General features: G+C 44.8%; 1 protein-coding gene across 4 annotated transcripts in view; it reads right to left on the bottom strand.

Moving 5' to 3' along the window:
• mthfd1b (methylenetetrahydrofolate dehydrogenase (NADP+ dependent) 1b) overlaps window positions 1-17,193 on the bottom strand; it is a 103,780-nt gene that overhangs the window by 9,985 nt on the left and 76,602 nt on the right. For all 4 annotated transcript variants that reach the window (XM_068038489.1, XM_068038490.1, XM_068038491.1 and 1 more), the window contains exons 21-26: window positions 12,639-12,778; window positions 11,103-11,144; window positions 10,609-10,709; window positions 9,555-9,732; window positions 7,721-7,828; window positions 6,129-6,281 (exon numbers count right to left, since the gene is read on the bottom strand). In XM_068038489.1, the coding sequence (XP_067894590.1) occupies window positions 6,129-6,281; window positions 7,721-7,828; window positions 9,555-9,732; window positions 10,609-10,709; window positions 11,103-11,144; window positions 12,639-12,778 (722 nt within the window). The remainder of the gene's footprint in view (window positions 1-6,128; window positions 6,282-7,720; window positions 7,829-9,554; window positions 9,733-10,608; window positions 10,710-11,102; window positions 11,145-12,638; window positions 12,779-17,193) is intronic.

Below are 17,193 nucleotides of genomic sequence, written 5' to 3'. Positions count from 1 at the left end.
TTGTGTGTAGTTTTGGTCTCCTTATCTGAGGAAGGATGGTCTTGTTATAGAGAGAGTGCAGCGAAGGTTTACCAGACTGATTCCTGGGATGGCGGGACTGACATATGAGAAGAGATTGAGTCGGTTAGGATTATATTCGCTTGAGTTCAGAAGAGTGAGGGGGGATCTCAAAAAGCTATAAAATTCTAACAGGAGTTGACAGGGTAGATGCAGGAAGGATGTTCCCAGTGGGGGAGTCCAGAACCAGGGGTCATAGTCCATGGATACGGGGTAAACCTTTCAGGACTGAGATGAGGAGAAACTACTTCACCCAGAGAATGGTGAACCTGTGGAATTCGCTACCACAGAAAGCATTTGAGGCCAAAACATTGTATGTTTTCAAGAAGGAGTTAGATATAGCTCTTGGGGTGAAAGGGATCAAAGGATATGGGTGGAAAGTGGGAACAGGTTACTGCGTTGGATGATCAGCCATAATCAGAATGAATGGCGGAGCAGGCTCAAAGGGCCGAATGGCCTACTCCTGCTCCTATTTTCTATGTTTCTATGAGTCGAATAGCTGATTGAGCAAGTCATCGAGTCATAGTGTTATACAGCACAGAAACAGGCCCTTCGGCCCATCGTGTCCGTCCTGGCTATCAAGCACCTATTTATTCTAATCCCATATTCCATCAATTGGCCCGTAGCCTTGTATGCTATGGCATTTCAAGTGCTCATCTAAATACTTCTTAAATGTCGTGAGGGTTCCTGCCTCTACCACCCCTTCAGGCAATGTGTGCCAGATTCCAACCACCCTCTGGGTAAAAATATTTTTCCTCCTGCCCCTTACCTTAAATCTATGCCCCCTAGTTATTGACACTTCTGCGAGGGAAAAAGTTTCTTCCTATCTACGCCCCTCATAATTTTGTATACCTCAATCAGGTGCCCCCTCAGCCGTTTCTGCTCTAAGGAAAACAACCCAAGCCTATCCAGTCTCTCTTCATAGCTGAAACGCTCCAGCCCAGGCAACATCCTGGTGAATCTCCTCTGCACCCTCTCCATTGCAATCACATCCTTCCTATAGTGTGGTGACCAGAACTGTACACAGTACTCCAGTTGTGGCTTAACTAGCGTTTTATTCAGCTCCATCATAACTTCCCTGCTCTTATATTCTATGCCTCGGCTAATAAAGGCAAGGAACCATATCTGAAGAGCAAGTCACTGCCTTTAGGAGAACAGAGAAAGAGGAAGGGGAGGTGGGGAGGGATGATGGAGACAGCTGGGATAAATCAAGGCTAATCAACTTAAGTTTTCTACCTGGGATCCATCAGCAGCATGTGTGAAGGGGGCAGAGCAGATGTGACACACCCCAAGCACAGGGAGGAAAATACACAGCTTCCCACCTACGAGAGAAATGCTTATAAAGGTAACCCGTGTCACATACTCCACCCACACAACCTCCCAGATTTGGGATGCTCCGGACCAGTCCACATTTACAACCACCCACTCAAATGTTCAGAGCCATCCCAGGACCCCAGAAAACCTCCTCTGCAGTCAGGGAAGTCCAGTGCAGCCACCCGTGGAGGGATGGAAAACCTTGAAAAGCAGTCAGGCAGGGACTCAGTGCATGGTCCTTTCTGAAAGCTGGCACAAGCACAGTGGGCCAAATGGCCTCTGATGTGCCACAAATGTGAAGATTCCATGAAATGGTGGCTTGCCATTAAGAGCGGGGAATCAGAGAAAATTAGTCTTTAAACAGACTTTAAAAAAAGACATTGGGAAAACTAACTAAAATATGCCGTCTACATTTCAAACATGAAATCTATTTTTTTTAAAAAAAACATTCCTCCTTGCCCCCTCTCCACAAGAAGCTCAACCAAATTGAGATACAAGTCCACCAGCTCCAGCCATCCTTCACTAATTCACCCAATTAAAAAAAAACAATTCTTTGTGGCCGATTGCCCAACCCTAATTGTCTTGCTCAGCCACTTTAGAGAGCAATTAACAAATCCACCACGTTGGTTTAGGGACTGGAGTCACATATAGGTTCAGATCAGGTAAGCAGGACAGGTTTCCCTCCTGAAAGGACATTAGTGAACCAGTTGGGTTTTTACAACAATCCAACAGCTTCACGATCACTTCTACGGGGACCAGCTTTTCATCTCCACATGTTTTTTGTGAAGGCAAATTCAAATTCTCAAACTTCCCATGCTGGGATTTGAGCTCACATTCTCTGGATTATTAGTCCAGTGTTGGAACCACTACGCTAGTGTACCCTCCACAGATTATTCCCATGTAAACTGAGACAGCGATGGTCGGCATGGTATTTCAACTGTGGGAGATATCCTGTTCCCACCCAGAGTTGGAATGGGGATTCTGGTGGATTCCCTCCCCACAGGACAGAGGCTTATTCCAGCTCCCCTTCACTGCAGATCCTGCAGAGATTCCACTGACCATGGAACAAGCCTGGGATGTTCCTGCTGTTTGCTTCAGCGTGTACTGGCAGTACCAGAGCCATTGTGACATTATGGGAGAGGGAAGGAGTAGGAAAATAAAGCGAGTGGTTTCTGGTTACAGGTTGCAGATACAGGGGGAATACCACAAACTTCTATGCAGGGAATAAACAGGGAATGGTAGCATAGTGGCAATGTTACTGGACTAGTAATCCAGAGGCCTGGACTACTGCTCTGGAGACCAACAATGGCAGCTGGGGGAATTTAAATTCAATTAATTAATAAATCTGGAAGAAATGCTAGTCTCATTAATAATGATCATGAAGCTACCGGATTGTCATAAAAACCCATCTGGTTCACTAACGTCCTTTAGGGAAGGAAATCTGCCGTCCTTATCTGGTCTGGCCTACATGCGACTCGAGACCCACAGCAATGTGCTTGACTCTTAACTGCCCTCCGAAATGACTTAGCAAGCCAGTTTGAAGAGCGATTAGGGATAGTCAACAAATGCTGGCCTTGCCAGCGATGCCCACATCCCAAGAATAAATAATGAAGAAACAAATGTATATATTTGCACAAATCCTACTCGAGGACAGCACTCACACATGCCCACACGATAAGCTGCATACTGCCAGGGACACATTAGAATTAGGACACTTTCTTGATCAGGCTTTTTTTATTCGTTCTTGGGACGTGAGCATCGGTGTCAAGGCCAACATTTATTGCCCAACCCGAACTGCCCTCGAGTAGGTGGCAGTGAGCCAGGTGTAACAGCCTCCTCTGCATCATGCCAGCTGCTGCTTCTGACTTTGTGCCACTACATCCATTTTATACATAAATTTCAGGAACTTGCAACCGGCTGCTTGTATTTCCTTTCTGCCCTGCTATCTAGCTGCTGAGGATTAGGTTACCAGTGAACACCCTCGGATGCCAGATATTCGGTCTGAGTTGCACGTTTCTCTGCATCTAAAGACAAAAGGCCCACCCTAACACAGCTAATATTATTTTAACGTCAACAGCATCTGCGATTCACCAGCTACTTTCCTTACTAGTTACACAATAACACACAGACTGCAATGGGGTGGGTGGGAGTGGGCATAAGGGCGGAGAGGTGGTAGAATAAAAAACGGCAGACTGAAGGGAGATGGTGCACTGACAGGACTACGCTCCACTTCCTGCTATAGTGCACACATAATAACACAAGAAATAGGAGCAGGAGTAGGCCATTAGGCCCCTCGAGCCTGCAAGTTCTATTCAATAAGATCATGGCTGATCTTCTATCTCAACACCACCTTTCCCGCACTATCTCTATATTCCTCTGTTTTCTTTAGCATGCAAAAGTCTATCGATCTCAGCGTTGATTACAGTCAATTGCTGAGCATCCACAACCCTCTGGGATAGGGAATTCCAAAGATTCATATTCCTTTGAGAGAAGAAATATCTCATCCCAATCTTGACTGGCCAACCCCTTATCCTGAGACTATGCCCCACGTTCAACACTCTCCAGCCAGGGGAAACAGCCTCTCAGAGGGCTTGACAGGGTAGATGTTAAGAGTTTAAGTTTCGATGAGATCGCCTCTAATTCTGCTAAGCTCCAGAGAATATAGGCCCATTCTACTTCATCTCTCCTCATAGGACAGGGTTCTCATCCCAGGAACCTAGAGAATCTTCATTGTACCACTTCCAATCCTTCCTTTGATAAGGAGTCCGAAACTGTACATAGTATTCCATGTATGGTTTCACCAAAGCCCTTTCTTGTAATAAAGGCTAGCATACCATTTGATTTTCAAATTTCTTGCTGTACTGGCATGTTAACATTCTGGTGATTCATGTACAAAGACCCCCAAAATTCTTCTGCATACCAACATTTACTAGTACTTCATCTTTTAAAGAGTATTCTGCTTTTCTATTCTGCCTACCAAAGTGGATAATTTTACATAAATTTGTAATACACAGGAGGCTATCACACCTAGATGTAACCCACAGGAGAAATCTACAGATTCCCCACAACCTGGCAGCTCCAGCTCACGAGAAAGATCTCCTGTCGTGTCTGAAAGGATGACGACCGTTTGATTTTGTTAAGCTGTTGCTATTACTACAGCATCAACTTCAGAAACTAAACCCTTCTCTCAACCCCAAACATCTGCCTCGTGCAATCAATGTTTTCTCCTCAGTCCTACCCCAACCCTCCCACGCAGTGGTTCATGGTGATCCTCCACTACTGTGGGTTTCAGACCTCAGTCAGATTGAGTTGCAGATAAAATGGAAGTGGAGCAACACACTTCTGGATGAGCACTGCTCCTCCCTCTCTGTTGTAAGTGGTAAAACCTGACTGCACAAACATCCCCTCAAATCAAATCACGCTGCATACATAGCAACAGGAGTAGGTAATTCAGCCACTTCATCCTGTTCAGCCATTCTATTAAGTTATGGCTGTTGTCATGCTAGGCCCCACCTGCCAAGAATGAGGCACATTAATTTTGTCATGAACATTGATTTGAAACTGTTACTGGAGTGAAGAAAGGACTTGTTAAACAGATCAGCCATGGCTGGAAAAGACATTTGCATAATAAGACAGTGCTTGGAAGGGCAAAGGACCATTCCCTGACACATTCAACCCACAATGGACCTTGATCACCAGGTATTGTGTGTAAGAGGAGCATTCCAGAGACTGCTAAGGTGATACAATCCAGGACTGGTTAAACCAGCTGGTCACATGACTAACTGGCTATACCAGGTTTTTGAACTAGCCACAGGACAGTTTGAACTGAGAAAGACTGTTTGCTCCGGGATTGAGACAATCTCTCCTGTCTGCTCCCATCTCTTTCTCATAAGCCTCTGAAGACACATGAACCCCAAGAGAGAAAAGTCGCCTACAGTGAACAAGGTTTAAGAAGAATATTGGGCCCCAACGAAAAGCAAGATCGACCCACAATCAAGCACTCTAAAGTTAGCTTGAAGAATCGTAACAAAAACTCTTCAGATATTGCCTCAAACATTTCCACTTTATTTTTTTCCTTCTGCTCTTTTCTGTCTCTATTTGCACGTGTGTATCACGTATGCATGCTAGCGTGGGCGTGTCGTGTATCTGTAGGCGTCAACCGAATTAGAGTTCAAGTTTAATAAATTTCAACTTTTCTTCTTTAAACCTAAGAAAGCCTGTTTGTGCTGGTTTCTATGCCTGAGAATTGGAAGGCGGTGAACACGGATTCACTAAGGGGCAGCTAAAAACATGGTGTGTTTAAAATAAAACTCTGTTACGGTAAGACCAGGTGAAGGCTGAGAGGGACCCCGAGACCACTATCTCACCGGGTTGTAACACTGTTCTGTATCTCAAGTCCATTTCACACCCTTACCCAACAAAGTCGATCAGTCTCAGCTTGAGAGTTTCAACTGTGCCCCAGCCTCCTCAGCCTTTTAGGGAGAGACTTCCAGGTTATCACTGCCCCTTTGTATGATGGAGTGCTTCCTGATTTTGCTTCTGAATGGCCTGGCTCTAATTTTAAGGTTATGCCCCCATATTCCAGATTCCCCACCTGAGGAAATAATTTCTCTCTGTGTATACTCTAACAAAACCCTTTAACATTTTCAACAGCTTGAAATAGATCACCCCTTAACTTTTTAAACTTGAGGGAATAAAAGCCATGTCTATGCAACCTGTCCCTGTGATTTAACCCTTTAAGCCTGTCCAACACTCACCGTGCCCACTAGTGGGTACAGGAATCCTGAACCAACACTTGCCCGGATGTCCCGGATTGGCAGAACGAATCCAGTTGGAGCTCCCTTCTTCTCTGGCATGTGGGATAAAGACAGATGAGTCTTGGCCATGCAGATGGGCAGATCAGCAAACCCCTGAGTGAAAAAGGACAGAAGGCCAGTTATAGAGAGAGGGAGGGAGGAGGAATCCCTTTTACTCACTCACTGCTGATCTAAATACAGACCCCACCACTTACACCATTCACATCATCAATCTAAATATAGACACTGCCATTTACACCCTCACTCACTCACTGCTGATCTAAATACAGACCCCACCACTTACAACCTTCACTCATTCACTGCCAATCTAAATACAGACCTCACCACTTACAACCTTCTCACTCACTATCGATCTAAATACAGACCCTGCCATTGACACCATTCACACTTTCACTCACTATCAATCTAAATACAGACCCCGCCACTTACACCATTCACACCTTCACTCACTCACCATCAATCTAAATACAGACCCCGCCACTTACACCATTCACACCTTCACTCACTCACTATCAATCTAAATATGGATCCTGCGATTTACACCATTTATACCCTCACTCGCTGCCAATCTAAATACAGACCCCCGCCACTTACACCATCAATCTGAATATAGACTCCGCCATTTACACCCTCACTCACTCACTGCCGATCTAAATACAGACCCCACCACTTACAACCTTCACTCATTCACTGCCAATCTAAATACAGACCTCACCACTTACAACCTTCTCACTCACTATCGATCTAAATACAGACCCTGCCATTGACACCATTCACACTTTCACTCACTATCAATCTAAATACAGACCCCGCCACTTACACCATTCACACCTTCACTCACTCACCATCAATCTAAATACAGACCCCGCCACTTACACCATTCACACCTTCACTCACTCACCATCAATCTAAATATAGACCCCGCCACTTACACCAACCACACCTTCACTCACGCACTGCCGATCTAAATACAGACCCCACCACTTACACCATCCACACCTTCACTGCTGATCTAAATACACACCCCAGCATTTACATCGTCCATGCTCAATACAGGCAGCTACCCATATCAGGGAAACAGCTCTAACCATTCGGCAGGACCATAGGGGTCAATTACAATGGCACCACTTTTAACATGTTAAGCACATGGTCTATTTCAGGCAGTGTCAAGGCTGTGTTAAAAGTGGTGTGCCGGCAGTCAACTGGTTAACTGATCGAGCTGTAACCAGGGGTGGTTGAAGTGGAAACTATTTGGTCCAGCTGTTTCCTTCTCCATTCCTGTTCCCTCTAAAAGACACTACACTGGCTTGGATAGCAAATAGAGTTTGGATCAGCCCTGGGAAGAACAGACCAGAATCAATCACTGAATCACCAAGACAAGAAATGCTGCTAATTCTACCAGGGACTTTTCCCTGGGTTGTGAGGAGGCTTCATGAATGGTTGGGAACTGTACTTGGTAATATGTTTGATCAACCTACTATATTCTGAGTGTGGCAGGTGTATGCAGACTGTGTGTGACCAGCTGTCGTTACCTGTTTCGTGTAAATCTCCACTTTCTGCTGCGCGTCAGGGCTGAGCTCCACATCAGCCGCACCATATATTTTCTGGGCAATGGTACGGATTTTGTCCACAATAGGGAGCTTTATAAGAGAAACAGAAGAGTCAAAATCCCTTGCAATAAAAAGACAGAGATTTTAAAATACTTAGAGAGACAGCGATTATTGAACACCTCTGACAACTCCTTTGCCAGGACGCACTAAATGCAAAAGCAACATTAGTCCCAACACATAAATACTTTAACAAATCATCAGTTGGGTCAATCTCCCCACACCGCTCCGATCCTTTGTGCAGTGAATCCACCGATCTTCCCTGGTAACTTAACTATTCCTTTACCCTACAACTGAAAAAGTTCCCGATGACTTCACATCTTACTCCTAACTTCCTCATTTTAACAAAATCTATGGCAGAGATCAAAGACAATGCCATCCCTCATGCCAATATTAGCTGAAGGAAATTCGAAGGAAAGAGAGAACCCAGGCATCTTTCCTTGATCTTCAGCAATATCAATAGCATCACTGAATCCTACCTCATTAACATCACTAGCCATGCCAACAAGAGTAGGACAGAGGCTGGGTACTCTGTGATGAGTGGTCCATCTCCTGACCGCACCCCCCACCCCCCCCAAACCTCTCCACCATCGGCAAGACTCAAGTCAGGAGTGCAATGGAACACTTACATTATTGCTTGGGAGACAGCATTAAATATGAAATAAGGCGCAGATTATTCAGAAGCCCTTCTTGCTATTAGGGCTGAACTGTTCCTTTTGAACACTGCCGCCTGGCTTTATCACGTTACGGATAGAATATTCTCTGATTATCAGCATCTTCCTTTTCCTCGTTTATTTGTTTTCTCAAAAAGTTTTATTTGCTCTTTGAGCCTGGATAGGTACAGCTGCAACACTGAAGAAGCTTGACATCATCCAGGACTGAGCACTTAGCACAACAGCTGCCCCTGGACTCCCTATCACAAATTTCCAGAGGACAAATAAACATAAAGACAATATCCTTTCCATGATTAAGTCAATGTTAATTGCATATTGTGTTTAATTGTATGCAGGTGGTGGGCATTAACTAGGGATTCACTTGTTCCCCTATAAATAGGCAACAAACTGAAACTGTGGTTGTTGGGCTAGGAAGTACATGCTTGTAATGTGTATTTCTGTAAATAAATACTTATAAAAGTGTGTAAAGATTGGCTCCAGTTCTATCCTTCTGGAGCATAACAGTCAAGACTAAGAATTAGCTCAAGCCACAGAACTGGGCTAAAAGGATAAAATTACAAGGATAGGTTGCTTGTATGTCTCGAGTATAGAGGTTAAGGGGTGATCTAATTGAGATTTTTAAGATGATTAAAGGAATTGACAGAGAGAAACTATTTCTTCTGGCGGGTGGTGGCCATGAAGTCCAGAACAAGAGGGAATAACCTTAAAATTAGACCTAGGCTGTTCAGGGGTGATGTCAGGAAGCACTTCTTCACATAAAGGGTAATGGAAATCTGGTACTATATCACCCAAAAAGCTATTGAGACTGGGGGAACAAAGGTGAGGTCAAGTGAAAATTTCCAAACTGAGATGGACAGGTTTTTGTTGGGTCAGTGTATTGAGGATTATGGAACCAAGGCGGGTAGATGGAATTAAGATGCAGGTCAGCCATCATCTAACTGAATGGTGGAACAGGCTCACGGGGCAGAATGACTTCCTCCTGTTCCTAATTTGTATTTTCCTATTAAAATTCCACCTGGATACACTTTGCAGTGAGTGATGTTTTCCTGTCGAGCTCAACAGGAAGTAGCAAAATGAATTCTTACCTCCAAAGGGTAGAGGAATTTGAAGTCACTCTCCAGTTGAGAAGCTCTCTGTACAGCTTTGGCCAGTTCGACAGCTCCCTGTCCTCCCTCAGCCCAGTGAGTGCACTTCACAGCGTCAAATGCACCCATTTCCTTGGCCGTGCTGCACACCAGGTTGAGCTCAGCCTCGGTGTCTGTTCTGTAGGACAGAAGAAACTGCTGGTAACACAGACCAACCCAGCTCAAAATATAAAAGGTCAAGCAATTGGATATTACAAGTCTGACTCCTGGAGTAGCAAGATAACAAATAAACATGATATACACAGGACAACAGTACACCCCCAACCCCCCAGAGCAGAGTCATACACGAATACACATCCCAGAGCTGCGTCATACATGAGTACACATCCCAGAGCACCGTCATACACGAGTACACATTCCCCCAGAACAGCACCATACACGAATACACCCTCCAGAGCAGTGCGAGACACGAGTACACCCCCAGAGCAGTGTCATACACGAGTACACGTGAGAACGGTTTGATGGACTTTTGGTTCAATATATGGTTGAAGTATCCTGGACGTGCCAACACAGCTCTGAAGCACCTGCCGTCATTCCCAACAACGTACAACTGACAGATCACATTTTCAACACTTGTGGGGCTGAAAACAAAGAGCAGGAACTGATTGACCATAGAGCCTGACATGAGAATGAAATTCTCCAGCTTGGAATCACTCATCACCCCATTGCTGTCTCATCAAAAGCAGCCCCATTCTTCCCATTAATTCTGGTGAGTATTTTTGCGGTGGTAAGAAAATGGGGTTGGGTAGGACCAGCTGGGGGACCGAGGAGTCTTTTGCCCTGTCTGAATGGTCTGCAGATGAAAAGGGTTGACAACCACTACACTCGAACAGGCAGACAGGACATCATTTGAGGACAGCGTCTCTAACAATGCAGCAACTCATTTAGCACTGCAGTTGGAAGTCCATCCAGATCAGTGCTCAAATTCTACAGCAAATTTCAAACTCACACAATCTCTGGCCTGAGACGCGCTGATAAAAGGATGACTGCTTACTTGAAGGCATTGACCGCTACAACCACTGCAACTCCAAACATGTTTGCATTCTCGATCTGTTTACGGAGATTACTGCAGCCCTTCTCCAACAAGTCAAGGTTCTACACAAAACAGAAGAGTGATCACAGTAAGGGTCAAATGCATACAAACACAGGGAGCAACCAACCCTAATGTGCAGTTCAGTAAACCAAAGCCTGCGCAAGACATTCATCAAGTAATTTTGTTTCTCAGAACATGATCGAAAGTGAATTTATCAGCAGTTCTGTGGCTGTCTGCAATTTTCGATTATTCCTCTGTCTCTGTTTAAGGTTCAAGCCCTTTTGTTTATCATAATTCACAGATAGTAAAGCCTCAAGAATGTTTAAACATCTAAACCCATTCCTACTTCAAACTGTCCCAAATCTCTTTGTCTATCCTAAGAACTTCAATCTGTTCACCCCATTCACAGAGAGACAGCAAACCTAGAGAGAGAAATACAACCCATCAGAATTTACCTCTTCGACATATTCCTTTGGCAGTGGAACACCTGCCGTCACCTACAATAAAATCACAGAAAAGAAGTGTTAAAACTTGTATTTAAATAGGGCCATGAAAGAAAGACTTGCATTTCTATCGTGCCTTTCATGACCTCAGAACAACCCAAACAGCTTTGCTGTCAATGAAGGACTTTAAAAAAAAATGTAATCACTATTGTAATGTCAGAAAAACAGCAGCCAATTTGCACACAGCAAGATTCCAAAACAGCAATGAGACAATAACCATATCACCTGGTTTTTACTAATGCTCAGGGATGAACAGTGGCCAGAAGACTAGGGAGAACACCCCGTTACTTCTTCAAAATAGAACAATGGAATCTTTTATATTCACTTACTTTATTTCATCTGCAAAAACAGCACCTTTGTATCTGCACTGAAGTGTCAACCTAGACTTTGTGCTCATGTCTCTGGAATGGGACTTGAACCCATGACCTCCTGACTCAGAGACAAGAGTGCTATTAACTTAGCTAAGACTGACACATCTATAAGCCTCATTGAAATTGCCTTTCCGAAAAAGAGGCACTTCAGAACCTGCCATAAACTATCGATCACCACCTCACCATCGATTCTGTCACCTTGCTCAGTTAACTGCCTCAGTCTGAAGCAGGCTGAATCGCAAGCTGGCTTTCCGACCCCACAGCCTCAATCATAAGGATCGCTAGCTTCCACCTGCATGATAATTGCCTGCTTCCGCCCCTGCTTCAGCTTATCTGCTGCAGAAACCCTCATTCATGCCTTTGTCACCACCAGACTTGACTATTCTAATGCTTTCCTGGCTAGTCTCTCATCTTCATCCCTCCATAAAGCTCATCCAAAACTCTGCTTTCCTGCACCATATCCCACTCTTTCATCACCCTTGCTGACCTACATTGGCTCCTAGTCTGGCAATGCCTCGATTTTAAAATATTCAATCCTGTTCAATTCCCTCCATTGGCTCACCCCCTCACCTTCCTCTGCGGCCTCCTCCAGCTCTACAATACCCCTCCCAAATGCTCCACTCCTCTGACTTCGCATTGAGCAACCTGCCATGCTCCCTTCACCCACCAATGGCAGTCATGCCTGGGCTCCACACTCTGGTATTCCCTCCTCAAGCCCCTTCAGCCCCCTCTCCCACTTTAAGGCAGGTATAACCCACCTCTGTGACCAAGTTATCTGTGGACGCTCAAGATTGCACCCTGGATCTAGGGGAAAGCCAACAACCCCATAAAACTGTAGAGCCCTACTCCTGCTGCCACGCCAAAGCTTCTGAATCGGGCTGATCGACTGTAAAAGGCATCAGTGACTTGGAGTATGCAGGCTCACATTGCTATGTACCTGATGTTGCAGAGATCTCACGTGGCTGTCTGAAATGACCCTGCCCTGTAAGAGGCTGAGTGTAATGGTCAGTATCTCCTGCGTTGGCTTGCTGACCATTTCCCTTACGCCTCTGTGACACGCTCGGGTACATAAACCTTTGTTAAAGACGTAGTATAAATAGTGTCTTGTCATTCTTACCGTGGGGCCACCACCGTGCATTTTCAGAGCCCTTACAGTGGCAACCAGGACGACCACGTGGGGGCGCAGACCCGAGTACCTGCACTTGATGTTGAAGAACTTTTCCATTCCAATGTCAGCTCCAAATCCCGCCTCTGTCACTACATTTAAACAGGACAGAAAATTAAATATGGCTATGTACAGTGAGAAATACACCAACTGCACCATAAATGGGAAGGTACATTCATGGATATAGTTGAATTTATAAATCAATAATAGTATGTGTTAAAGGTTCTTTGTGCTAATATCTCAGACCTGTGCAGCAAACAACAATGCCACTGGGTAGGGCTGTTTGAATGGCCCTCGGAGGGTCTCTAATAGCAATGATTGTGTTCTGTAGCATGAAACAGGCTGTAAAATACAGCCTGTTTATGTCGTCATTGTCGACAGGAATAGTGCCGGAAGACTGGAGGATAGCAAATGTTGTCCCCTAGTTCAAGAAGGGGAGTAGAGACAGCCCTGGTAATTATAGACCTGTGAGCCTTACTTCGGTTGTGGGTAAAATGTTGGAAAAGGTTATAAGAGATAGGATTTATAATCATCTTGAAAAGAATAAGTTCATTAGCGATAGTCAGCACGGTTTTGTGAAGGGTAGGTCGTGCCTCACAAACCTCATTGAGTTTTTCGAGAAGGTGACCAAACAGGTGGATGAGGGTAAAGCAGTGGATGTGGTGTATATGGATTTCAGTAAGGCGTTTGATAAAGTTCCCCACGGTAGGCTATTGCAGAAAATACGGAAGTAAGGGGTTGAAGGTGATTTAGAGCTTTGGATCAGAAATTGGCTAGCTGAAAGAAGACAGAGGGTGGTGGTTGATGGCAAAAGTTCATCCTGGAGTTTAGTTACTAGTGGTGTACCGCAAGGATCTGTTCTGGGGCCACTGCTGTTTTTCATTTTTATAAATGACCTGGATGAGGGTGTAGAAGGGTGGGTTAGTAAATTTGCGGATGACACGAAGGTCGGTGGAGTTGTGGATAGTGCCGAAGGATGTTGTAGGGTACAGAGGGACATAGATATGCTGCAGAGCAGGGCTAAGAGATGGCAAATGGAGTTTAATGCGGAAAAGTGTGAGGTGATTCACTTTGGAAGGAGTAACAGGAATGCAGAGTACTGGGCTAATGGGAAGATTCTTGGTAGTGTAGATGAACAGAGAGATCTTGGTGTCCAGGTACATAAATCCCTGAAAGTTGCTACCCAGGTTAATAGGGCTGTTAAGAAGGCATATGGTGTGTTAGCTTTTATTAGTAGGGGGATCGAGTTTCGGAGCCACGAGGTCATGCTGCAGCTGTACAAAACTCTGGTGAGGCCGCACCTGGAGTATTGCGTGCAGTTCTGGTCACCGCATTATCGGAAGGATGTGGAAGCTTTGGAAAGGGTGCAGAGGAGATTTACTAGGATGTTGCCTGGTATGGAGGGAAGGTCTTACGAGGAACGGCTGAGGGACTTGAGGTTGTTTTCGTTGGAGAGGAGGAGGAGGAGAGGTGACTTAATAGAGACATATAAGATAATCAGAGGGTTAGATAGGATGGATAGTGAGAGTCTTTTTCCTCGGATGGTGATGGCAAACACGAGGGCACATAGCTTTAAGTTGAGGGGTGATAGATATAGGACAGATGTTAGAGGTAGTTTCTTTACTCAGAGAGTAGTAGGGGCGTGGAACGCCCTGCCTGCAACAGTAGTAGACTCGCCAACTTTAAGGGCATTTAAGTGGTCATTGGATAGACATATGTATGAAAATGGAATAGTGTAGGTCAGATGGTTTCACAGGTCGGCGCAACATCGAGGGCTGAAGGGCCTGTACTGCGCTGTAATGTTCTAATTCTAATACTAAAAAAACAGACATGGCTGGTTTACCCTTCTCTAACCCAGGGCTACAGAGGGGCAAAGTACAGGACCAACTCCTGCCCCCCTCATGAGATTAGCTACTTAGATAGAATTTTACAGCACAGAAACAAGCCATTTGGCCCAACTGGTCCGTGCCAGTGTTTATACTCCACACCTGCCTTGGTTCCATATCCCATCATACAAACGTAGGAACTAGGAGCAGGAGTAGGCCGTTCGGCCCCTCGAGCCTGCTCCGCCATTCAATAAGATCATGCCTGATCTGTTTGTGGACTCAACTCCACTCTCCTATCTACCCCCATAACCTTTGATTTCCTTGTTTGTCAAGAATCTGTCTACCTCGTCTTAAAAACATTCAATGACCCTGCCTCCGCCGCTCTCCAGGGAAGTGAGTCCCACAGACTCTCAACCCTCAAGAGAAATGTTTTTTTCTCATTATTTATTTTTACACTGTGCTCCCTAGTTTTAGTCTCTCCCACAAGGGGAAACGTCCTTTCAACATCCACCCTGTCAAGTCCCCTCAGGATCTTATATGTTTCAATAAGATCACCTCTCATCCTTCTAAACTCCAATGAATACAGACTCAACCTATCTAACCTTTCCTCAAGATAACCCTCGCATCCCAGGAATCAGTTGAGTGAAGCTTCTCTGAATTGCTTCCAATGCAATTATATCCTTTCTGAAATAAGGAGCCCAAATCTGTACACCATACTCCAGATGTGGTCTCACCAATGCCCTGTACGATTCTAACAAAACATCTCTACCTTTATATTCCATTCCCCTTGCAATAAACAACATTGTATTTGCCTTCTTAATCACTTGCTGTACTTGCATACGAAGTTTTTGTGTTTTGTGTACTACGAAACCCAGATCCCTCTACACCCCAGAGATCCCTCTACACCCCAGAGTTCTGCAATCTCTCCCCATTTAAATAATATGTTGCGTTTCTATTTCTTCGGCCAAGGTGGACAAGTTCACACTTTCCCACTTTATACTCCATCTGCCAAATCTTTGCTCACTTAACCTATCTATATCCTTTTGCAGACTCCTTATATTCGCTTCACAACTTACCCTCCCACCTATCTTTGTGTCATCTACAAATTTAGCAACCATACATTTTGATCCTTCATCCAAGTCACTGATATAGATTGTAAATAGTTGAGGCCCCAGCACTGATCCCTGTGGCACTCAAATAGTTAAAGCTTGCCAACCTGAAAACGACCCATTTATGCCTACTCTCTTTCCTGTTAGCTAACCAATCCTCTATCCATGCTAATATGTTACTCTCCCTATACCATGGGCTCTTATTTTGTTTTGTAACCTTTGATGTGGCACTTTGTCAAATGCCTTCTGGAAAGCCAAGTACACCACGTCTACAGGTTCCCCTTCATCCACATTGCTTGTTACTTCCTCAAAGAGTTCTAATAAATTAGTCAAATACGATTTCCCCTTCACAAAACCATGTTGACGCTGCCTGATTGTGTTGAGATTTTCTAAATGACCTGCTATGACCTCCTTAATAATAGGTTCTAGTATTTTTCCTATGACAAATGTTAAGCTAACTGGTTGTTTCCTGCTTTCTGTCTTCCTCCTTTCTTGAACAAAGAACAGTACAGCACAGGAACAGGCCATTTGGCCCTCCAAGCCTGCGCCGATCTTGAAGACTGCCTAAACTAAAACTTTCTGCACTTCCGCGGTCCGTATCCCTCTGTTCCCATCTTATTCATGTATTTGTCAAGATGCCTCTTAAACGTCATTATCGTACCTGCTTCCACCACCTCCCCCGGCAGCAAGTTCCAGGCACTCACCGCCCTCTGTGTAAAGAACTTGCCTCGCACATCCCCTCTAAACTTTGCCCCTCTCACCTTAAACCTATGTCCCCTAGTAACTGACTCTTCCACCCTGGGAAAAAGCTTCTGACTATCCACTCTGTCCATGCCGCTTATAACTTTGTAAACCTCTATCACGACCTCTGTCGTTCCAGTGAAAACAATCCGAGTTTATCCAACCTCTCCTCATAGCTAATGCTCTCCAGACCAGGCAACATCCTGGTAAACCTCTTCTATACCCTCTCCAAAGCCTCCACGTCCTTCTGGTAGTGTGGCGACCTAAATTGCACGCAATATTCTAAGTGTGGCCTAACTAAAGTTCTGTACAGCTGCAGCATGACTTGCCAATTTTTATGCTCTCTGCCCTGACCGATGAAGGCAAGCATGCCGTATGCCTTCTTGACTACCTTATCCACCTGCGTTGCCACTTTCAGTGACCTGTGGACCCGTACGCCCAGATCTCTCTGCCCATCAATACTCCCAAGGGTTCTGCCATTTACTGTATACTTCCCACCTGCGTTAGATCTTCCAAAATGCATTACCTCACATTACCAACAGTGGAGTTACATTTGCTATTTTCCAATCTGATGGGACCTTTCCAGAATCTAGGGAATGTTGGAAATTTAAAACCTACTATCTCAGTAGCCGCTTCTTTTAAGACCCTAGGATGAAGTCCGGGGGGACTTGTCAGCTTTTAGTTCTAATAATTTTCTCAGTATCCTTTCCCTAGTGATGGTAATTGTTGTAAGTTCCTCCCTCTCTTTCAACTCTTGAATCACAATTATTTCTGGGATCTTATTTTGTATCCTCTACAGTGCAGACAGATGCAAAAAATTTGTTCAATTCC

This window comes from Heterodontus francisci, chromosome 9 (assembly GCF_036365525.1).
Source record: "Heterodontus francisci isolate sHetFra1 chromosome 9, sHetFra1.hap1, whole genome shotgun sequence".
In the NCBI taxonomy this organism is placed as follows: Eukaryota; Metazoa; Chordata; class Chondrichthyes; order Heterodontiformes; family Heterodontidae; genus Heterodontus; species Heterodontus francisci.
This window is presented reverse-complemented; position numbering and strand designations above follow the sequence as displayed.